Source organism: Oncorhynchus mykiss, chromosome 12 (assembly GCF_013265735.2).
Source record: "Oncorhynchus mykiss isolate Arlee chromosome 12, USDA_OmykA_1.1, whole genome shotgun sequence".
NCBI lineage: Eukaryota > Metazoa > Chordata > Actinopteri > Salmoniformes > Salmonidae > Oncorhynchus > Oncorhynchus mykiss.
This window is the reverse complement of record NC_048576.1, coordinates 3,404,439-3,428,960: the sequence shown is the minus strand read 5'-3', so window position 1 is coordinate 3,428,960 and position 24,522 is coordinate 3,404,439. Positions and strand designations below refer to the sequence as shown.

Genomic DNA, 24,522 nt, shown 5'->3' with positions numbered 1-24,522 from the left:
TAAATATATTCACTCACAAGCTTAGCCTTTTGTTAACAACACTGTCATCTCAGATTTTGAAAATATGCTTTTCAACCATAGCTACACAAGCATTTGTGTAAGAGTATTGATAGCCTAGCATAGCATTAAGCCTAGCATTCAGCAGGCAACATTTTCACAAAAACAAGAAAAGCATTAAAATAAAATAATTTTCCTTTGAAGAACTTCGGATGTTTTCAATGAGGAGACTCTCAGATAGCAAATGTTCATTTTTTCCAAAAAGATTATGTGTGTAGGAGAAATCGTTCCGTTTTGTTCATCACATTTGGCAAAGATAAAAAAACGAAAATTCAGTCATTACAACGCCGAACTTGTTTCCAAATTACATCATAATATCGTCAGAAACATGGCAAACGTTGTTTAGAATCAATCCTCAAGGTGTTTTCACATATCTATTCGATGATAAATAATTTGTGGCAGTTGGGTTTCTCCTCGGAAGCAAACAGAAAAATACATGCAGCTGGAGATTACGCAATAATTGCGACGGAGGACACCAAGCGGCCACCTGGTATATGTAGTGTAAAATGGTCAATCTTCCAATGATATGCCTACAAATACGTCACAATGCTGTCGACACTATGGGGAAACGACAGAAAGTGTAAGCTCATTCGTGACCCATACACAGCCATATAAGGACTCATTGAAAGACAGCGCCTTCTGGGTCACTTCCTGTTTGAAATTTCATCTTGGTTTCGCCTGTAGCATCAGTTCTGTGGCACTCACAGACAATATCTTTTCAGATTTGGAAACGTCAGTGTTTTCTTTCCAAAGCTGTCAATTATATGCATAGTCGAGCATCTTTTCGTGACAAAATATCTTGTTTAAAACGGGAAAGTTTTTTTTATCCAAAAATGTAAATAGCGCCCCCTATATCAAAGAAGTTAACCAACACAAAAACATCCTATGGCGTTCTGCATTAGCATCGAACAGCCCCCGTCAAATGCAACTTTTCAGGGAAGCTAGAAACCAATATAGACAGGCAGTTAGAAAAGCCAAGGCTAGCTTTTTAAAGCAGAAATTTACTTCCTGCAACACAAAAAAGTTCTGGGACACTGTAAAGTCAATGGAGAATAAGAACACCTCCTCCCAGCTGCCCACTGCACTGAGGATAGGAAACACTGTCACCACCGATAAATCCACTATAATTGAGAATTTCAAGAAGCATTTTTCTACGGCTGGCCATGCTTTCCACCTGGCTACCCCTACCCCTGTCAACAGCACTGCACCCCCCACAGCAACTCGCCCAAGCCTTCCCCATTTCTCCTTCTCCCAAATTCAGTCAGCTGATAATCTGAAAGAGCTGCAAAATCTGGACCCCTACAAATAAGCCGGGCTAGACAATCTGGACCCTTTCTTTCAAAAATCATCTGCCGAAATTGTTGTAAACCCTATTACTAGCCTGTTCAAACTCACATTAGTGTCGTCTGAGATTCTCAAAGTTTGAAAAGCAGCTGCGGTCATCCCCCTCTTCAAAGGGAGGGGCACTCTTGACCCAAACTGCTACAGACCTATATCTATCCTACCCTGCCTTTCTAAGGTCTTCGAAAGCCAAGTCAACAAACAGATTACCGACCATTTCGAATCCGACCGCACCTTCTCCGCTATGTAATCTGGTTTCAGAGCTGGTCATGGGTGCACCTCAGCCACGCTCAAGGTCCTAAACAATATCTTAACCGCCATCGATAAGAAACAATACTGTGCAGCCGTATTCATTGACCTGGCAAAGGCTTTCGACTCGGTCAATCACTACATCCTCATCGGCAGACTCGATAGCCTTGGTTTCTCAAATGATTGCCAGGCCTGGTTCACTAACTACTTGAACTGATACAGTTCAGTGAGTCAAATCGGAGGGCCTGTTGTCAGTCTCTATGGGCGTGCCACAGGGTTCAATTCTTGGACCGACTCTCTTCTCTGTATACATCAATGATGTCGCTCTTGCTGCTGGTGAGTCTCTGATCCACCTCTACGCAGACGAAACCATTCTGTATACTTCTGGCCCTTCTTTGGACACTGTGTTAACAACCCTCCAGACGAGCTTCAATGCCATACAACTCTCCTTCCGTGGCCTCCAATTGCTCTTAAATACAAGGAAAACTAAATGCATGCTTTTCAACCGATCTCTACCTGCACCTGCCCGCCCATCCAACATCACTACTCTGGACGGTTCTGACTTAGAATATGTGGACAACTACAAATACCTAGGTGTCTGGTTAGACTGTAAACTCTCCTTCCAGACTCACATCAAACCAAAGTTAAATCTAGAATTGGCTTCCTATTTCGCAACAAAGCATCCTTCACTCATGCTGCCAAACATACCCTTATAAAACTGACCATCCTACCGATCCTCGACTTTGGCGATGTCATTTACAAAAAAGCCTCCAATACCCTACTCAATAAATTGGATGCAGTCTATCACAGTGCCATCCGTTTTGTCAACAAAGCCCCATATACTACCCACCACTGCGACCTGTAAGCTCTTGTTGGCTGGTCCTCGCTTCATACTTGTCGCCAAACCCACTGGCTCCATGTCATCTACAAGACCCTGCTAGGTAAAGTCCCGCCTTATCTCAGTGCTCTGGACACGATAACAACACCCACCTGTAGCACGCGCTCCAGCAGGTATATCTCTCTGGTCACCCCCAAAACCAATTCTTCCTTTGGCCGCCTCTCCTTCCAGTTCTCTGCTGCCAATGACTGGGACGAACTACAAAAATCTCTGAAACTGGAAAGACTTATCTCCCTCACTAGCTTTAAGCACCAGCTGTCAGAGCAGCTCAGAGATTACTGCACCTGTACATAGCCCATCTATAATTTAGCCCAACTACCTCTCCCCCTACTGTATTTATTTATTTATTTTGCTCCTTTGCACCCCATTATTTCTATTTCTACCTTGCACATTCTTCCACTGCAAATCTACCATTCCAGTGTTTTACTTTCTATATTGTATTTACTTCTCCACCATGGCCTCAAAGGACGCCATTGAGATTAACCTAAAACAGGGAATTTTTACTTGGATTAAATGTCAGGATTTGTGAAAAACGGAGTTTAACTGTATTTGGCTAAGGTGTATGTAAACTTCCGACTTCAACTGCATATTCCTAATACAGATAACCACTAACTTCTGGTGTAGAAACCAGATTGTGGCACTCCTCATTTCCATAGGATACCAGATGATTAACAATATTTAAAGTTCACAAGTCAGAACCCATCAGAACCCAACTTTCATTCATAGGCTAGATTGTAGCAACCTCATGGGTATAGGGAACATTTGTGACCCGATTCAGGAAAATCTACCCAACTCTGTTTTCCCCTACCTTGCACGATCCTATTCCAGCCTACCCTAGCCTAAACTACACTACTCTACTCTACCTCACCCAACCCATCCTACTCTACACTAATCTACCCCTACCCTACCCTACCCTACTCTACCCTACTCTACTCTACCTTTCTCTTCTCTGCTCTAACCTACTCTACCATATTATCCTGTACCCTACACCACCCTACTCTACCCTACTTTACCCTACACTACTCAGCTTACCCTACTCTACACTACTCAACCATACTCTACACTACCTGACTCTCCTCTAAACTACTCTCCTCTACCCTACCATACTCTACTCTACTAAACTCTACTACACTCTAACCTACCCTACCCTAATATACCCTACTCAACCCTACCCTAATATATCCCACACTACTCTACCCTTCTCAACCGTACTCTACTCTACCCTACCCGACTCTCCTTGATCCTACTCTACCCTACACTACTCACCCTATCCTACTCTACACTACCCTACTCAACTGTACTCTACTCTACCCTACCCAACTCTCCTCTCCCCTACTCTACCCTACCCCACACTACCCTACTCTACACTACTTTACCCTACTCAACCCTACTCTACTCTACCCTACCATACTCTACTCTATACTACCAGACTCTCCTCTAAACTGCTCTCCTCTACCCTACCCTACCATACTCTACTAAACTCTACTCTAACCTACCCTAATATACCCTACCCTACTATATCCCACTCTACTCTGCCCTACTCTGCCTGATTCTACTCGAACCTACTCTACTCTACACTAACTTACTCTACCCTATTCTACTCTACTTCACCTTACTCTGTGTTGTCGTGTCTTTGGCTATGCCAGATTAATTGATAAAACATGTTATTCTATAAAATAATTTATCCATAATTAATATCACCTGATTGAGCTAATCATGTAAATGTAATTAACTAGAGAGTCGGGCACCACAAAATAATATTTATAGAGCTGTTATCTTCCAAATAAACTCTTAAAGACCAAGTAATATTTTACAGCCATAGCAGTCAACATTAATCTTCATCTTACTTCAGTCTCATCTGAAAGTTGTAAATTCTTGGTTATCTGCAAGAACCCTGGCTAACAATTTGAATCAACAATACAGTATTTGGTTTAATCATTTATTTACTAAATACCTAATCATACATACACATAATTAAATCATAACTTGATTACAAATTACGTCATGAAGGAAAACATCCCTAGCGGGCGGAACAGATATGACAGCTATCGTAAATACAGTACCTTATGCATTCTAAATTACTGCCCATTTGGAAAAGGAAAATGCAATAAATATTTACTCTGAGCTGCGCTTCGGTAGGTTGGTGGTAGATGGAAGATCGTGTTGCCAAACCGAGTCCTTTGAAGAATGTCTCTGGTGGTCAATTGGATGCGTTGTAGTAACGTTGTTGTGTGGTAGATGGGATACTATGTCTGTTCCTTCCTAACCCTCGTTTGCAGCTGCGGTCGCTAACTCAACGGCTAAAAGGTATCACTTCTGTCATGAATAAGAGTTAAAAAGTTCATACCATTCGCAACCAAAACTCATGCTGATGTTGGCTTCATTCTGTAGTTATTATGTGAACCATTCTGACATAGGACCGTCATCCTACCTCATCGGAACAGGAAGTTCTATTGTCGTCACGGGCTTATATAGGAAGGGAGAAAGGGGGTGTGTTTCATAGTTTACAACCTCTGTCTCTTCACGTGGGCGGGCCACTGAGTGGGCAGCCCTAACTTATGAAAACCCACATCTCACATTTTAGAAGCTAAAATCATATTTCATCCCATCACAAATAATTTCATATTCAAACATTTAAATTGAACAACAATTCCATGTGAATCCGATAACTCTGATGTGTAGACTTTCCACTGTAGAGTTTATGTCATCTTATCATTGATGAGAATGTCTCAGATGACAACTGAACTGACATCATATTCATTAAGTACCACCGCATATGTTCAATTGTTCGGATTACCAGAATATAGTTAATTTCCCCCCACCTTCTGATGTTCCCAGAATCTCTATGTTAACCAAGGGTTTTTTAAATGTAACCTCAGTAGGTTAGAGAGAGGGAAAAGGGGGGGAGAGGTATTTATGACTGTCATAAACCTATCCCCCAAGCCAACGTCATGACAGTGTGTTGCTGTATGTCTCCATCTGAGATAAAGAGTCGTCCTTCTCTCAGCTATGACACAGTCTCAAAGAGGAAGTGATGTCTTGTTTTTGTACTATATTGATTCAACATGTGCCTGAATACCAAGCATTATACATTGTCACTATGGGGACAAAAACAGATGATCTAATCAGAGCTCACTCATTCTGGTTCAGAGTGGCGCATCTCATGGTTTTTGTCCCAAATGGCAATCTCTATATAGTGTATAAACTTTTCCCTATACAGTGTACATCCTATTCCCTATGTAGTGTACATCCTATTCCCTATATAGTATAGTGTACATCCTATTCCCTATGTAGTGTACATCCTATTCCCTATGTAGTGTACATCCTATTCCCTATGTAGTGTACATCATATTCCCTATGTAGTGTTCATCCTATACCCTATGTAGTGTACATCCTATTCCCTATATAGTATAGTGTACATCCTATTCCCTATGTAGTGTACACCCTATTCCCTATGTAGTGTACATCCTATTATCTATGTAGTGTGTATGTTTGACCAGGCCCACACATGTTGTTCATCAGAGCCTCATAAACTTTTGAAGTTTAAAATGTTCATGTGAATCGAATGATCTTCCAGTAATAAAGTATGTATTAGTCTATCATGGTTATTAATGAACAATTATGTTTAGAATCTTATCTTCCACAGCATTACCTAGAGAGAGTGAATTTGAACAATTACTTCAGGCTGAAACCCAAATAGCACCCTATTCCCTATATAGTGCACTACTTTTGACAATATTCTTCTGGGCCCTGGTCAAAAGTAGAGCACTATTTAGGGAACAGTGTGCGATTTGAGACGTAGCTCCTGTTTCCTAGCTTAGTGAGGCGATGCTGTCTGAACAATACCCTTATTGTGCTGTAGGCTGGCTGGCCTGGAGTTGGCAGGACCAACAGAGAGGCAGAAATCAATCCAGGCTGGTGCTGAAAGCTCACAGACAAAACATACGGAATCGGGCACACACACACAGACACACACCTACACACACACACACCTACACACACACACATACACACACACAAACACACAGACACACACCTACACAGACACACACAAACACACACCTACACACACACACAAACACACACAGACACACACACACACACACACACACACACACACACCTACACAGGCATGGAAAAAACACACAGACACACACACAGACACACACACTTACACACCCACACAGACATGGAAAAACACACAGACACACACACAAACACACACTTCCACAGGCATGGAAAAAACACACAGACACATACACAGACACACACACAGACATACACACAGCACCAACATGTAAAGGACCCATGAGCACCAATATGGTAAAGGACCCATGAGCACCAATATGGTAAAGGACCCATGAGCACCAACAAGGTAAAGGACCCATGAGCACCAACAAGGTAAAGGACCCATGAGCACCAACAAGGTAAAGGACCCATGAGCACCAGCATGTGAAGTTTAATGGTACATGTCAAATTGGGTGTCAAATGAAAGCTAAGAGTCTATATTTTTTAGGAAGTAAGGTAATGTAATTTTTTATGTAATCTTTCAACTATTTCATATCTTAAAAATTAGGAATAAGCAAAAGCTTTGATTTCTGTTACATCTGCCAGAAACAAACAGAGCATACGAAGCCCACAAGCTAATGTTACATCTGCCAGAAACAAACAGAGCATACGAAGCCCACAACCTAACTTATTTGCAGATAAACAGAAACAAGCATCATTCTTTTGATCTGAATTAACTCGACCCCAAAAGAGAAAAATAAGCACGAAAAAAGACTGCTCAGGACCATTAAACAATGGAATAAATTATGAAATATGGAGAATTACACAGTTCTCATGGACTGGTAGGCAAGTGTTGGGTTGCGTTTTTAGCCTGCTAGCTACGTTAACTGCTAACTTCAGTGTGTTCAATGTTCAAGCTAGCTAACACGGCTACTTAGCTAGCTAACATCTTTCTGTAATATGATTTTTTCTGTACTCAAGGAATCTAATAACAGCATCAGGTAGCTACTCTGCATAAACCCTACAATATGCTTAATGCCTTTATTTCAACTAGCTAACGTTAGCTAGCTAAAGCTAGATATGAAGTTTGTTGACATGATATTGTGTCTGGTTTGTAGATGATAATGCTAGCTTGGTGGTCAACAACCTTTCGGCCTAGGAACATCAGTGCGAAGGGCTTGGTAGAAAACTTTTGTTCGAAAAGAATGGCAGACATTACACTTGTTTCAAGTATTTTCCCTTTTCCTGGTGAAACTTCAGAAATTAATATACAATTACACTGAGCTGTAAATCAACACAATGTGTTTCCTCTGAGCGGCTATCCATTGATTTTGATCAAACTCCTCCACATTTTTCATAGAGTTGTATGGTTTGTTAAACTTTGAAATCGATGGTTTTTGTTTGGCAAACATTTTGAGTTAGCCTCAGCGCAGAAACATCATGGCTGTACTATCAGTTAGCCTTGTCTGAGCCAGAACGTCACATAGACTCCTGCTCTATCTCGTGTTTCTCTAGCGTGAGGCAGCTTGATGTACAGTACACCCCTTCGACAGGACGCTTGTCAATCGCAGGGCCTTAACCCCAATCCATCTCTGTAATGATGAGTGTCAAGCAGAGAGTGTTGGCTGTACTGCACTCAAATATAAGTGGAGCAGAGAGTGTTGGCTGTACTGCACTAAAATATAAGTGGAGCAGAGAGTGTTGGCTGTACTGCACTCAAATATAAGTGGAGCAGAGAGTGTTGGCTGTACTGCACTCATATAAGTGGAGCAGAGAGTGTTGGCTGTACTGCACTCATATATAAGTGGAGCAGAGAGTGTTGGCTGTACTGCACTCATATATAAGTGGAGCGGAGCGTGTTGGCTGTACTGCACTCATATCTAAGTGGAGCAGAGAGTGTTGGCTGTACTGCACTCATATATAAGTGGAGCAGAGAGTGTTGGCTGTACTGCACTCATATATAAGTGGAGCAGAGAATGTTGGCTGTACTGCACTCATATATAAGTGGAGCAGAGAGTGTTGGCTGTACTGCACTCATATATAAGTGGAGCAGAGAGTGTTGGCTGTACTGCACTCATATATAAGTGGAGCGGAGCGTGTTGGCTGTACTGCACTCATATCTAAGTGGAGCAGAGAGTGTTGGCTGTACTGCACTCATATATAAGTGGAGCAGAGCGTGTTGGCTGTGCTGCACTCATATATAAGTGGAGCAGAGCAGAGAAGATGCAGGCACTATACTGTTAAAAGTTGAATGCGTTTATTTATCAAATTGCAGATAGCGTACGCTCTCTGAACTACCTGATGTTAACACATTAAAATATCCATTTTAAATTAACTAGACATTTTTGTCACTAATGAATAATGAAAATAAATACACACAACACTATAGCATGGTTGAAAAAACAAACAAACAATCAATACAACACTGATGCCCTATCTATGACAAGACAGACATGCTAACTATTAGCTCCTCTTTTGACTAGCTCCTAAGAGACTGAAGACAGACAAGCTAACCATTAGCTCCTCCATTGACTAGCTCCTAACAGACTGAAGACAGACATGCTAACCATTAGCTCCTCCATTGACTAGCTCCTAACAGACTGAAGACAGACATGCTAACCCTTAGCTCCTCCATTGACTAGCTCCTAACAGACTGAAGACAGACATGCTAACCCTTAGCTCCTCCATTGACTAGCTCCTAACAGACTGAAGACAGACATGCTAACCCTTAGCTCCTCCATTGACTAGCTCCTAACAGACTGAAGACAGACATGCTAACCATTAGCTCTTACATAGCTCCTGCATGGACTAGCTCCACAGGGAAGCTGCCTCAAACAGCTCATTTAGGACATCAAAGGATCAATGAAATAATGATATTCAGATGAAGTGTTTAGTTATCTTTATATAGAAAACTGCTGTCCTCCTCAATTAATTTAATTGTAACTTTAGTCTGTCTTCCTGCTGGGTGGATGGAGGTGCTGTTCAACCTATTCCATGTAACATAGTCTAGAGTTGTGCACTATATAATGAGTAGAGAATCAAGACAAAGGAGATGATTGTGGGCTACATGAAAAAGAGGACTGAGCACGCCCCAATTCTCATTGACGGGGCTGCAGTGGAGCAGGTTGAGAGCTTCAAGTTCCTTGTTGTCCACATCACCAACAAACTAACATGGTCCAAGTACACCAAGAGAGTTGTGAAGAGGGCACAACAAAACCTATTCCCCCTCAGGAGACTGAAAAGATTTGGCATGGGTCCTCAGATCCTCAAAAGGTTCTACAGCTGCACCATCGAGAGCATCTTGACTGGTTGCATCACTGCCTGGTATAGAAACTGCTAGGCCTCCGACTACAAGGCACTACAGAGGGTAGTGCGAACGGCCCGGTACATCACTGGGGCCAAGCTGGTAGCCTAGTGGTTAGAGCGTTGGACTAGTAACCTGAAAGTTTGCAAGATTGAATCCCCGAACTGACAAGGTAAAAATCTGTTGTTCTGTCCCTGAAGAAGGCAGTTAACCAAATGTTCCTAGGCCATCATTGAAAATAGGAATTTGTTCTTAACTGACTTGCCTAGTAAAATAAAGGTTAAAAAAAACCTCCCTGCCATCCAGGATCTCTATACCAGGCGGTGTCAAAGGAAGAACCTAAAATTGTTAAAGACTCCAGCCACCTTAGTCAGACTGTTCTCTCTGCTACCGCACAGCAAGCAGTAGCAGAGCACCAAGTCTAGGTCCAAGAAGCTTCTAAACAGCTTCTAACCCCAAGCCATAAGACTCCTGAACACCTAATCAAATGGCCACCCAGACTATTTGCATCCCCCCCCCCCCCTCTGCCTCTATTTTACACCTTTTCTACTCTGTTGTTATCATCTATGCATAGTCACTTTAATAACTCTACCCACATGTACATATTACCTCAACTAACCGGTGCCCCGCACATTGACTCTGTACCAGTACCCCCCTGCATATAGCCTCCACATTGACTCTGTACCGTAATACCCTGTATATAGCCTCCACATTGACTCTGTACCAGTACCCCCTGCATATAGCCTACACATTGACTCTGTACCGTAATACCCTGTATATAGCCTCCACATTGACTCTGTACCAGTACCCCCTGCATATAGCCTACACATTGACTCTGTACCGTAATACCCTGTATATAGCCTCCACCTTGACTCTGTACTGGTACCCCCCTGTATATAGCCTCCACATTGACTCTGCACTGGTACCCCCCTGTATATAGGCTCCACATTGACTCTGTACCGGTACCCCCTGTATATAGCCTCCACGTTGACTCTGTACCGGTACCCCCTTGTATATAGCCTCCACGTTGACTCTGTACCGTAATACCCTGTAAAAACCTCCACGTTGACTCTGTACCGGTACACCCCTGTATATAGCCTCCACGTTGACTCTGTACCTGTACACCCTGTATATAGCCTCCACATTGACTCTGTACCGGTACCCCCTGTATATAGCCTCCACATTGACTCTGTACTGTAACACCCTGTATATAGCCTCCACATTGACTCTGTATCGTAACACCCTGTATATAGCCTCCACATTGACTCTGTACCGTAACACCCTGTATATAGCCTCCACATTGACTCTGTACCGTAACACCCTGTATATAGCCTCCACATTGACTCTGTACCGTAACACCCTGTATATAGCCTCCACATTGACTCTGTAGGTCTACTACACCTGTTGTATTCAGCATTTCACTGTGAGGTCTACTACAACTGTTGTATTCAGCATTTCACTGTAAGGTCTACTACACCTGTTGTGCCCTGGTCTAAAGTTATATATTGACTAGGGAGGTTGCTGTTTAGACTCACAGAGGTCGCTGTTTAGACTCACAGGGGTCGCTTTTTAGACTCACAGGGGGATGCTGTTTAGACTCACAGGGGTCGCTGTTTAGACTCACAGAGGTCGCTGTTTAGACTCACAGGGGTCGCTGTTTAGACTCACAGGGGTCGCTGTTTAGACTCACAGGGGTTGCTGTTTAGACTCACAGGGGTTGCTGTTTAGACTCACAGAGGGTGCTGTTTAGACTCACAGAGGGTGCTGTTTAGACTCACAGAGGGTGCTGTTTAGACTCACAGGGGTCGCTGTTTAGACTCACAGGGGTCGCTTTTTAGACTCACAGGGGTCGCTTTTTAGACTCACAGGGGTCGCTTTTTAGACTCACAGGGGTCGCTGTTTAGACTCACAGGGGTCGCTGTTTAGACTCACAGGGGTCGCTGTTTAGACTCACAGGGGTCGCTGTTTAGACTCACAGGGGTCGCTGTTTAGACTCACAGGGGTCGCTGTTTAGACTCACAGGGGTCGCTGTTTAGACTCACAGGGGTCGCTGTTTAGACTCACAGGGGTCGCTGTTTAGACTCACAGGGGTCGCTGTTTAGACTCACAGGGGTCGCTGTTTAGACTCACAGGGGTCGCTGTTTAGACTCACAGGGGTCGCTGTTTAGACTCACAGGGGTCGCTGTTTAGACTCACAGGGGTCGCTGTTTAGACTCACAGGGGTCGCTGTTTAGACTCACAGGGGTCGCTGTTTAGACTCACAGGGGTCGCTGTTTAGACTCACAGGGGTCGCTGTTTAGACTCACAGGGGTCGCTGTTTAGACTCACAGGGGTCGCTGTTTAGACTCACAGGGGTCGCTGTTTAGACTCACAGGGGTCGCTGTTTAGACTCACAGGGGTCGCTGTTTAGACTCACAGGGGTCGCTGTTTAGACTCACAGGGGTCGCTGTTTAGACTCACAGGGGTCGCTGTTTAGACTCACAGGGGTCGCTGTTTAGACTCACAGGGGTCGCTGTTTAGACTCACAGGGTTCGCTGTTTAGACTCACAGGGGTCGCTGTTTAGACTCACAGGGGTCGCTGTTTAGACTCACAGGGGTCGCTGTTTAGACTCACAGGGGTCGCTGTTTAGACTCACAGGGGTCGCTGTTTAGACTCACAGGGGTCGCTGTTTAGACTCACAGGGGTCGCTGTTTAGACTCACAGGGGTCGCTGTTTAGACTCACAGGGGTCGCTGTTTAGACTCACAGGGGTCGCTGTTTAGACTCACAGGGGTCGCTGTTTAGACTCACAGGGGTCGCTGTTTAGACTCACAGGGGTCGCTGTTTAGACTCACAGGGGTCGCTGTTTAGACTCACAGGGGTCGCTGTTTAGACTCACAGGGGTCGCTGTTTAGACTCACAGGGGTCGCTGTTTAGACTCACAGGGGTCGCTGTTTAGACTCACAGGGGTCGCTGTTTAGACTCACAGGGGTCGCTGTTTAGACTCACAGGAGTCGCTGTTTAGACTCACAGGGGTCGCTGTTTAGACTCACAGGGGTCGCTGTTTAGACTCACAGGGGTCGCTGTTTAGACTCACAGGGGTCGCTGTTTAGACTCACAGGGGTCGCTGTTTAGACTCACAGGGGTCGCTGTTTAGACTCACAGGGGTCGCTGTTTAGACTCACAGGGGTCGCTGTTTAGACTCTCAGGGGTTGCTGTTTAGACTCAGGGGTTGCTGTTTAGACTCAGGGGTTGCTGTTTAGACTCAGGGGTTGCTGTTTAGACTCAGGGGTTGCTGTTTAGACTCACAGGGGTTGCTGTTTAGACTCACAGAGGTTGATGTTTAGACTCAGGGGTTGCTGTTTAGACTCACAAGGGTCACTGTTTTGACTCACAGGGGTTGCTGTTTAGACTCAGCGGTTGCTGTTTAGACTCACAAGGGTCGCTGTTTTGACTCACAGGGGTTGCTGTTTTGACTCAGAGTTTGCTGTTTAATCTCAGATAAGTTGCGTAAGGCGTCGTTTTCATAAAAGCAGAACAGATGTCGTGTTTTCAAGACTGTCAACAGTAGGTTACGCCAAGTCCCATTATATAGTTGCAACACGTCCACGTATTCCCTTTACAGTGCACTACTTAGGGAATAGGGTGCCATTTCCACAGTTGTTCTATTTAGACAACCCCCCCCCCCCACCCCACCCCCCGCCCACCACCCCATAGCTGAGGACTTGGTTTAATTTTTGCTGTCACACTGCATGCTATAGAGACACTGTAAGGAACGGAATGTAGACATATCTTGAGCATGAGAACCAACCGCACACACACACACACACACACAGATACACACACACACACAGCTCAGACCAGCCCAGCTCAGCACAGCCCAGCGGCCCTCTACTTCCTGCCTGGGTGTTAGCAAGAAGAGAAGAGAATCGTCCAATTCAACTCTAGAGCTGTGACTCACGTTGAACTGAGACAGGCCCGGGACAGCACTGGACACACACCATGTTGTGGAGCCTGTGTGTCTGAGTGTGTGTACAATGTTTGTAATGTACTTGTACAATTGTGTGTGTGTGTGTGTGTGTGTATATGTGTCAGTCAGTGTGTGTATATGTATCAGTCTGTGTTTGTGTGTGTGTGTGTGTGTATGCGCGTGTGTGTGTCAGTCAATGTGTGTATGTGTGTCAGTCAGTGTGTGTGTCAGTCAGTGTGTGTGTGTCAGTCAGTGTGTGTGTGTGTGTGTCAGTCAGTGTGTGTTTGTGTGTTTGTGTGTGTGTGTTTGTCAGTCAGTCAGTCAGTGTGTGTGTGCGTGTGTGTGTCAGTCAATGTGTGTATATGTGTCAGTCAGTGTGTGTGTGTGTGTGTGTGTGTCAGTCAGTGTGTGTGTTTGTTTGGGTTTGTTTGGGTTGTTTTTTGGGGGGTTGGTTTGTTTGGGTTGTTTGAGTTTGTTTGGTTTGGTGTGTTTGGGTTGTTTGGGTTGGTTTGTTTGGGTTGTTTGGGTTGTTTGCGTTGGTTTGTTTGGGTTGTTTGGGTTGGTTTGTTTGGGTTGTTTGGGTTGTTTGGTTTGTTTGGGTTGTTTGGTTTGTTTGGTTTGTTTGGGTTGTTTGGTTTGTTTGGGTTGTTTGGGTTGGTTTGTTTGGGTTGGTTTGTTTGGTTTGTTTGGGTTGTTTGGTTTGTTTGGTTTGTTTGGGTTGTTTGGTTTGTTTGGGTTGTTTGGGTTGGTTTGTTTGGGTTGGTTTGTTTGGTTTGTTTGGGTTGTTTGGTTTGTTTGGTTTGTTTGGGTTGGTTTGTTAGGGTTGTTTGGGTTGGTTTGTTTGGGTTGTTTTGTTTGGGTTGGTTTGTTTGGGTTGGTTTGTTTGGGTTTGGTTTGTATGGGTTGGTTTGTTTGGGTTGGTTTGTTTGGGTTTGGTTTGTTTGGGTTGGTTTTTTTGGTTTGTTTGGGTTGTTTGGTTTGTTTGGTTTGTTTGGGTTTGGTTTGTTTGGGTTGGTTTTTTTGGTTTGTTTGGGTTGGTTGGTTTGGGTTGGTTGGTTTGGTGTGTTTGGTTTGGTTTGGTTTGTTTGGTTGGTTTGGTTTGGTTTGGGTGCTCTGAAGGCTGGTTTCCTCTGCTGGGTTTTTAAAGCAGGGAAATATAAATATAAAATGCCCAGATGTTAAAGTTGTTTTCAAGACTGCTGTATGTTAATAGGACCAGTCAGATATCTGACTGTCACACAAGACTGGGTTGTACTAAAACACCCAAGTCTCTTTGCAGTGTTTTATCATTGTGACACACGTGCAAAATGTCTGTTTTATCAAACATCTCTTGATCCCAATCTCCTGTTTTTCTTTCTTTTTTACTATTTTCTACATTGTAGAATAATAGTTAAGACATCACAACTAGGAAATAACACATATGGAATCATGTAGCAACCAAAAAAGTGTTAAACAAATCAACATATATTTTATATTATATCAACCAGTTTCACCTGGAATGCTTTTTATGACAGTCTTGAAGGAGTTCCCACATATGCTGAGCTCTTGTTTGCTGCTTTTTCTTCACTCTGTGGTCCAACTCATCCCAAACCATCTCAATCTGGTGGAGGTCAGTTGGTTGTGGAGACCAGGTAATCTGATGCAGCACTTCATCACTCTCCTTCTTGGTAAAATAGCCCTTACACAGCCTGGAGGTGTGCTGGGTCATTGTCCTGTTGAAAAACAAATTATTGTCCCACTAAGCTCAAACCAGATGGGATGGCGTATCGCTGCAGAATGCTCGGGTAGCCATGCTGGTTAAGTGTGCCTTGAATTCTAAATACATCTCTGACAGTGTCACCAGCAAAGCACCCCCAAACCATCACACCTCCTCCTCCATGCTTCACAGTGGGAACCACACGTGGAGGTCATCCATTCACCTACTCTGTGTCTCACAAAGATATGGCGGTTAGAACCAAAAATCTCAAATTTGGACTCATCAGACCAAAGCACAGAATAGTCTAATGTCTATTGCTCGTGTTTCTTGGCCCAAGCAAGTCTCTTCTACTTATTGGTGTCCTTTAATAGTGGTGTCTTTGCAGCAATTTGACCCCGAAGGCCTGATTCATGCAGTCTCCTCTGAACAGGTGATGTTGAGATGTGTCTGTTACTTGACCTCCGTGAAGCATTTATTTAGGCTGCAATCTGAGGTACAGTTAATTCTAATGACCTTATCCTCTGCAGCAGAAGTAACTCTGGGTCTTCCTTTCCTGTGGTGGTCCTCATGAGAGCCAGTTTCATCATAGCACTTGATGGTTTTTGCGACTGCACTTGAAGAAACTTTCAAAGTTCTTGAAATGTTCCGTATTGACTGACTTTCATGTTTTAAAAATAATGATGGACTATCGTTTTCTCTTTGCTTATTTGAGCTGTTCTTGCCATAATATGGACTTGGTATTTTGCCAAATAGGGCTGTCTTCTGTATACCACCCCTACCTTGTCACAACACAACTGATTGGCTCAAACGTATTAAGAAGGAAATAAATTCCACAAATTAACTTTTAGCAAGTTACACCTGTTAATTGAAATGCATTCCAGGTGACAACCTCATGAAGCTGGTTGACAGAATGCCAAGAGTGTGCAAAGCTGTCATGAAGGCAAAGGGTGGATACTTTGAAGATTCTAAAATATAGAACACTTTTTTGGTTATTACATGATTCCATATGTGTTATTTCATAGTTTTGAACTCTTCACTATTAGAAAATAGTAAAAGTACAGAATAACCCTGAAATGAGTAGGTGTTCTAAAACTTTTGACTGGTACTGTATTTTCTGACCCAGACTGATTCAGTAATCAACCTACAGTTTGTCCCGAGGCAGTATTCAACCTACAGTTTGTCCTGAGGCAGTATTCAACCTACAGTTTGTCCTGAGGCAGTATTCAACCTACAGTTTGTCCTGAGGCAGTATTCAACCTACAGTTTGTCCTGAGGCAGTATTCAACCAACAGTTTGTCCTGAGAAAGTATTCAGACAGTTTGAACAGTTTGAACCTACAGTTTGAACGGGGAAACACGGCTGGCAATTAAATGTACACAGAGAGCTAACATTAATAATATGCATGTCAATCTCTCATGGGTCAAAGTGGAAGAGAGATTGACTTCATCACTACTTGTTTATGTAAGAAGTGTTGACAAGCTGAATGCACTAGCTGTCAGTTTAAACTACCAGCACACATCTCGGACACCCATTGCATACCCCACAAGACATGCCACCAGAGGTCTGTTTAAACTACTAGCACACATCTCGGATACCCATTGCATACCCCAAAAGACATGCCACCAGAGGTCTCTTCATAGACCCCAAGTCCAGAACAGACTATGGGAGGTGCACAGTACTACATAGAGCCATGACTACATGGAACTCTATTCCACAGTACTACATAGATCCATGACTACATGGAACTCTATTCCACAGTACTGCATAGAGCCATGACTACATGGAACTCTATTCCACAGTACTGCATAGAGCCATGACTACATGGAACTCTATTCCACATCAGGTAACTGATGCAGCAGTAGAATCAGATTTAAAAAACAGGTTAAAATACACCTTATGGAACAGCGGGGACTGTTAAGAGACACACATACATACACAGGCACATACACATGATAAGACATGGACTCTGCAATACATGTAATGGTGCCAGACATGCACACAACACATACAGTTGGCATTGCTGTTAGGATTTCAGTTGTCCTTGATGTCCTTTGTTTTACTTTTCTTTTTTTGTTTTTTTTTTGGTAGTAGACACCCTCACACATAAGGATGGCTCTGTTGCAGAAAGACTGAAACATGTTTGATAGTGTCTTGATGCGCTATTGTTTGATAGTGTCTTGATGTTGTATTGTTTGATAGTGTCTTGATGCTGTAGTGTTTGATAGTGTCTTGATGCTGTAGTGTTTGATAGTGTCTTGATGTTGTATTGTTTGATAGTGTCTTGATGCTGTATTGTTTGATAGTGTCTTGATGCTGTATTGTTTCATAGTGTCTTGATGCTGTATTCTTTGATAGTGTCTTGATGCTGTATTGTTTGATAGTGTCTTGATGCTGTAGTGTTTGATAGTGTCTTGATGTTGTATTGTTTGATAGTGTCTTGATGCTGTATTGTTTGATAGTGTCTTGATGCTGTATTGTTTCATAGTGTCTTGATGCTGTATTCTTTGATAGTGTCTTGATGCTGTATTGTTTGATAGTGTCTTGATGCTGTATTGTTTGATAGTGTCTTGATGCTGTAGTGTTTGATAGTGTCTTGATGCTGTAGTGTTTGATAGTGTCTTGATGTTGTATTGTTTGATAGTGTCTTGATGCTGTATTGTTTGATAGTGTCTTGATGCTGTATTGTTTCATAGTGTCTTGATGCTGTATTCTTTGATAGTGTCTTGATGCTGTATTGTTTGATAGTGTCTTGATGCTGTAGTGTTTGATAGTGTCTTGATGTTGTATTGTTTGATAGTGTCTTGATGCTGTATTGTTTGATAGTGTCTTGATGCTGTATTGTTTCATAGTGTCTTGATGCTGTATTCTTTGATAGTGTCTTGATGCTGTATTGTTTGATAGTGTCTTGATGCTGTATTGTTTGATAGTGTCTTGATGCTGTATTGCTTGATAGTGTCTCGATGCTGTATTGTTTGATAGTGTCTCGATGCTGTATTGTTTGATAGTGTCTTGATGCTGTATTGTTTGATAGTGTCTTGATGCTGTATTGTTTGATAGTGTCTTGATGCTGTATTGTTTGATAGTGTCTTGATGCTGTATTGTTTGATAGTGTCATCATGCTGTATTGTTTGATAGTTTCTTAATGCTGTATTGTTTGATAGTGTCTTGATGCTGTATAGTTTGATAGTGTCTTGATGCTGTATTGTTTGATAGTGTCTTGATGCTGTATAGTTTGATAGTGTCTTGATGCTGTAGTGTTTGATAGTGTCTTGATGCTGTATTGTTTGATAGTGTATTGATGCTGTAGTGTTTGATAGTGTCTTGATGCTGTATTGTTTGATAGTGTCTTGATGCTGTATTGTTTTATAGTGTCTTGATGCTGTATTGTTTGATAGTGTCTTGATGCTGTATTGTTTGATAGTGTCTTGATGCTGTATTGTTTCATAGTGTCTTGATGCTGTATTGTTTGATAGTGTCTTGATGCTGTATTCTTTGATAGTGTCTTGATGCTGTATTCTTTGATAGTGTCTTGATGCTGTATTGTTTGATAGTGTCTTGATGCTGTATTGCTTGATAGTGTCTTGATGCTGTAGTGTTTGATAGTGTCTTGAGGCTGTAGTGTTTGATAGTTCTTGATGCTGTAGTGTACATAGCGTCTTGATGCTGTAGTGTTTGATAGTGTCTTGATGCTGTATTGTTTGATAGTGTCTTGATGCTGTATTGTTTGATAGTGTCTTGATGCTGTATTGTTTGATAGTGTCTTGATGCTGTATTGTTTGATAGTGTCTTGATGCTGTATTGTTTGTCCTTCATGTTCTAATGCTATAATGTTACCCACTCCTTGTGTTTTTTGTAATAAATAATTATAAACATATACAAAATATTTTTTAACAGACACAGACTCAGTACACACATGGATTTTGTATTGTAAATATGTGGTAGTAGAGTAGTGGCCTGAGGGAACACACCCTACTGTGACTCTAACCCCTGTCTCCTCCAGACCCCCTAGCAACCTACTGTGACTCTCTCTAACCCCGGTCTCCTCTCCTCCATACCCCTTAACAACCTACTGTGACTCCCTCTAGCCTACTGTGACTCTCTCTAACCTACTGTGACTCTCTCTAACCTACTGTTACTCCCTTTAACCTACTGTGACTCCCTTTAACCTACTGTGACTCCCTCTAACCTACTGTGACTCCCTCTAACCCCTGTCTCCTCTCCTCCAGATACCCTAACAACCTACTGTGACTCCCTCTAACCTACTGTGACTTCCTCTAACCCCTTGTCTCCTCTCCTCCAGACCCCCTAACAACCTACTGTGACCCTGTTTAACCTACTGTGACTCTCTCTAACCCGTCTCCTCTCCTCCAGATCCCCTAACAACCTTCTGTGACTCTCTCTAACCTGCTGTGACTCTCTCTAACCTACTGTGACTCCCTCTAACCCGTCTCCTCTCCTCCAGACCCTCTAACCCCTGTCTCCTTTCCTCCAGACCCCTTAACAACCTACTGTGACCCTCTTTAACCTACTGTGACTCTCTCTAACCCGTCTCCTCTCCTCCAGATCCCCTAACAACCTTCTGTGACTCTCTCTAACCTACTGTGACTCTCTCTAACCTACTGTGACTCCCTCTAACCCTTCTCCTCTCCTCCAGACCCTCTAACCCCTGTCTCGTCTCCTCCAGACCCTCTAACCCCTGTCTCCTCTCCTCCAGACCCTCTAATCCCTGTCTCCTCTCCTCCAGACCCTCTAATCCCTGTCTCCTCTCCTCCAGATCCCCTAACCCCAGTCTCCTCTCCTCCAGACCCTCTAACCCCTGTCTCGTCTCCTCCAGACCCTCTAACCCTTGTCTCCTCTCCTCCAGACCCTCTAACCCCTGTCTCCTCTCCTCCAGACCCTCTAACCCCTGTCTCCTCTCCTCCAGACCCTCTAACCCCTGTCTCCTCTCCTCCAGACCCTCTAACCCCTGTCTCCTCTCCTCCAGACCCTCTAACCCCTGTCTCGTCTCCTCCAGACCCTCTAACCCCTGTCTCATCTCCTCCAGACCCTCTAACCCCTGTCTCCTCTCCTCCAGACCCTCTAACCCCTGTCTCTTCTCCTCCAGACCCTCTAACCCCTGTCTCCTCTCCTCCAGACCCTCTAACCCCTGTCTCGTCTCCTCCAGACCCTCTAACCCCTGTCTCCTCTCCTCCAGACCCTCTAACCCCTGTCTCTTCTCCTCCAGACCCTCTAACCCCTGTCTCCTCTCCTCCAGACCCTATAACCCCTGTCTCCTCTCCTCCAGACCCTCTAACCCCTGTCTCCTCTCCTCCAGACCCTCTAACCCCTGTCTCCTCTCCTCCAGATCCCCTAGCCAGTCTTCAAGATGGAGGAGGAACAGTGCTTCTACAATGAGTCCATTGCCTTCTTCTACAACCACAGTGGAAAGTACCTGGCTACAGAGTGGAATACCGTCAGTAAGCTGGTGATGGGGCTGGGTATCACAGTATGTATCTTCATCATGCTGGCTAACTTGCTGGTCATGGTGGCTATATACGTCAACCGCCGCTTCCACTTCCCTATTTACTACCTGATGGCCAACCTGGCGGCCGCGGACTTCTTTGCCGGTCTGGCGTACTTCTACCTGATGTTCAACACGGGCCCGAACACGCGGCGCCTCACGGTCTCCACGTGGCTGCTCCGACAGGGTCTCATCGACACGTCCCTCACGGCGTCCGTGTGTAACCTCCTCGCCATCGCCATCGAGCGCCACATCACCGTTTTCCGCATGCAGCTACACACGCGCATGTCCAACCGGCGTGTGGTGGTGGTGATTGTAGTCATCTGGACATTGTCTATCGTCATGGGAGCCATCCCGTCGGTAGGGTGGAACTGTATCTGTGACATCGGCACGTGTTCTAGCATGGCTCCGCTGTACTGTAACTCCTACCTGGTGTTCTGGGCCGTATTCAACCTGGTCACCTTCCTGGTCATGGTGGTGCTGTACGCTCACATCTTTATGTACGTGAGACAGAGGACCATGAGGATGAGCAGACACAGCTCTGGGCCACGCAGGAACAGAGACACCATGATGAGTCTGCTGAAGACTGTCGTCATCGTATTGGGTAAGAACCTCCACTACCTTCACAACAGACACTATATGTTAGATACTGGTACTGGGTAGGTTAGAGTTAGGACCAGGTAGGAACAGACACTATCTGTTAGATGCTGGCACTGGGTAGGTTAGAGTTAGGAACAGACACTATATGTTAGATTCAAGTACTGGGTAGGTTAGAGTTAGGACAACGTAGGAACAGACACTATATGTTAGATTCTAGTACTGGGTAGGTTAGAGTTAGGACAACGTAGGAACAGACACTATATGTTAGATTCTAGTACTGGGTAGGTTAGAGTTAGGACAACGTAGGAACAGACACTAAATGTTAGATTCTAGTACTGGGTAGGTTAGAGTTAGGACAACGTAGGAACAGACACTATACGTTAGATACTGGTACTGGGTAGGTTAGAGTTAGGACCAGGTAGGAACAGACACTATCTGTTAGATGCTGGCACTGGGTAGGTTAGAGTTAGGACCACGTAGGAACAGACAGTGTTAGATTCTAGTACTGGGTAGGTTAGAGTTAGGACAACGTAGGAACAGACACTATATGTTAGATACTGGTACTGGGTAGGTTAGAGTTAGGACCAGGTAGGAACAGACACTATCTGTTAGATGCTGGCACTGGGTAGGTTAGAGTTAGGACCACGTAGGAACAGACAGTGTTAGATTCTAGTACTGGGTAGGTTAGAGTTAGGACAACGTAGGAACAGACACTATATGTTAGATTCTAGTACTGGGTAGGTTAGAGTTAGGACAACGTAGGAACAGACAGTGTTAGATTCTAGTACTGGGTAGGTTAGAGTTAGGAACAGACACTATATGTTAGATTCTAGTACTGGGTAGGTTAGAGTTAGGACCACGTAGGAACAGACAGTGTTAGATTCTAGTACTGGGTAGGTTAGAGTTAGGACCACGTAGGAACAGACAGTGTTAGATTCTAGTACTGGGTAGGTTAGAGTTAGGACCAGGTAGGAACAGACACTATCTGTTAGATTCTAGTACTGGGTAGGTTAGAGTTAGGACCACGTAGGAACAGACAGTGTTAGATTCTAGTACTGGGTAGGTTAGAGTTAGGACCACGTAGGAACAGACAGTGTTAGATTCTAGTACTGGGTAGGTTAGAGTTAGGACCACGTAGGAACAGACAGTATGATCAGTCTGCTGAAGACTGTAAGAACCACTGATTGAAAAGGGTCCATACCAGGGGATATCTTTAAATGACATGTTTGTGATATTCTACAGAATACAGACCATGTCCAATGTATACTTGTAATTTTGTGGATTTGCTCCATATCCTGACTTTCTGAATCCAGATGTCTTTTAGACATATATGACATTGTATCACACATGAACATTTCCTATGGCCGGATATGGACTCGTTCAATACCCTGAGATATGTGGCACTCTGTGTTCTCTCTTCATGTTGACGAATACTGACTGAATACATCGCATATCTGTGTTTTCTCAGCACATTCAAGATATGAAGCTATATTGATTCCAGACACGCTTCTCTTGGCTGAGGTCCATTTCCTAATCTTGATTTGCTTTATGATATTCTGAAAATAAGGACAATTTCTCATGCATTTCTGAGTTTTCAGCACATGTTCAATCATTTGACAAATAGGAAATCCATATAATTATTTCAGACATTATAACGTTTTGTATTCCCTGTGCATGAAGGCTCGCCAACCTGCTAGCTAAAAAAGCACTGTACCTGGTAGCTTAGCAACAACAAACACGCATTTTCGGCTGTGGCGTTCCAACTGTCATTTGTTGAATTTCTGGAGAAACAAAGTAGTGAGAAGCTGTTCAGAAAATACCTGAAAGAAGTGAGAAGCTGTTCAGAAAATACCTGGAAAAAGTGAGAAGCTGTTCAGAAAATACCTGGAAAAAGTGAGAAGCTGTTCAGAAAATACCTGGAAAAAGTGAGAAGCTGTTCAGAAAATACCTGGAAAAAGTGAGAAGCTGTTCAGAAAATACCTGGAAAAAGTGAGAAGCTGTTCAGAAAATACCTGGAAAAAGTGAGAAGCTGTTCAGAAAATACCTGAAAAAAGTGAGAAGCTGTTCAGAAAATACCTGAAAAAAGTGAGAAGCTGTTCAGAAAATACCTGAAAAAAGTGAGAAGCTGTTCAGAAAATACCTGGAAAAAGTGAGAAGCTGTTCAGAAAATACCTGGAAAAAGTGAGAAGCTGTTCAGAAAATACCTGAAAAAAAGTGAGAAGCTGTTCAGAAATACCTGAAAGAAGTGAGAAGCAGTTCAGAAAATACCTGGAAAAAGTGAGAAGCTGTTCAGAAAATACCTGAAAAAAAGTGAGAAGCTGTTCAGAAAATACCTGGAAAAAGTGAGAAGCTGTTCAGAAAATACCTGAAAAAAGTGAGAAGCTGTTCAGAAAATACCTGAAAAAAGTGAGAAGCTGTTCAGAAAATACCTGGAAAAAGTGAGAAGCTGTTCAGAAAATACCTGGAAAAAGTGAGAAGCTGTTCAGAAAATACCTGGAAAAAGTGAGAAGCTGTTCAGAAAATACCTGGAAAAAGTGAGAAGCTGTTCAGAAAATACCTGGAAAAAGTGAGAAGCTGTTCAGAAAATACCTTGAAAAAGTGAGAAGCTGTTCAGAAAATACCTGGAAAAAGTGAGAAGCTGTTCAGAAAATACCTGGAAAAAGTGAGAAGCTGTTCAGAAAATACCTGGAAAAAGTGAGAAGCTGTTCAGAAAATACCTGGAAAAAGTGAGAAGCTGTTCAGAAAATACCTGGAAAAAGTGAGAAGCTGTTCAGAAAATACCTGGAAAAAGTGAGAAGCTGTTCAGAAAATACCTGGAAAAAGTGAGAAGCTGTTCAGAAAATACCTGAAAAAAGTGAGAAGCTGTTCAGAAAATACCTGAAAAAAGTGAGAAGCTGTTCAGAAAATACCTGGAAAAAGT

At 43.4% G+C, this 24,522-nt stretch overlaps 1 protein-coding gene across 1 annotated transcript in view; it reads left to right on the top strand.

Annotated features, from left to right (window-relative positions):
* The window catches only part of LOC110536854 (lysophosphatidic acid receptor 1), an 84,430-nt gene that overhangs the window by 23,538 nt on the left and 36,370 nt on the right, over positions 1 to 24,522 (top strand). Inside the window, exon 2 of the mRNA XM_021622527.2 lies at positions 20,847 to 21,606. Within this exon, the coding sequence (XP_021478202.1) occupies positions 20,868 to 21,606 (739 nt within the window). The 5' untranslated portion in view covers positions 20,847 to 20,867. The remainder of the gene's footprint in view (positions 1 to 20,846; positions 21,607 to 24,522) is intronic.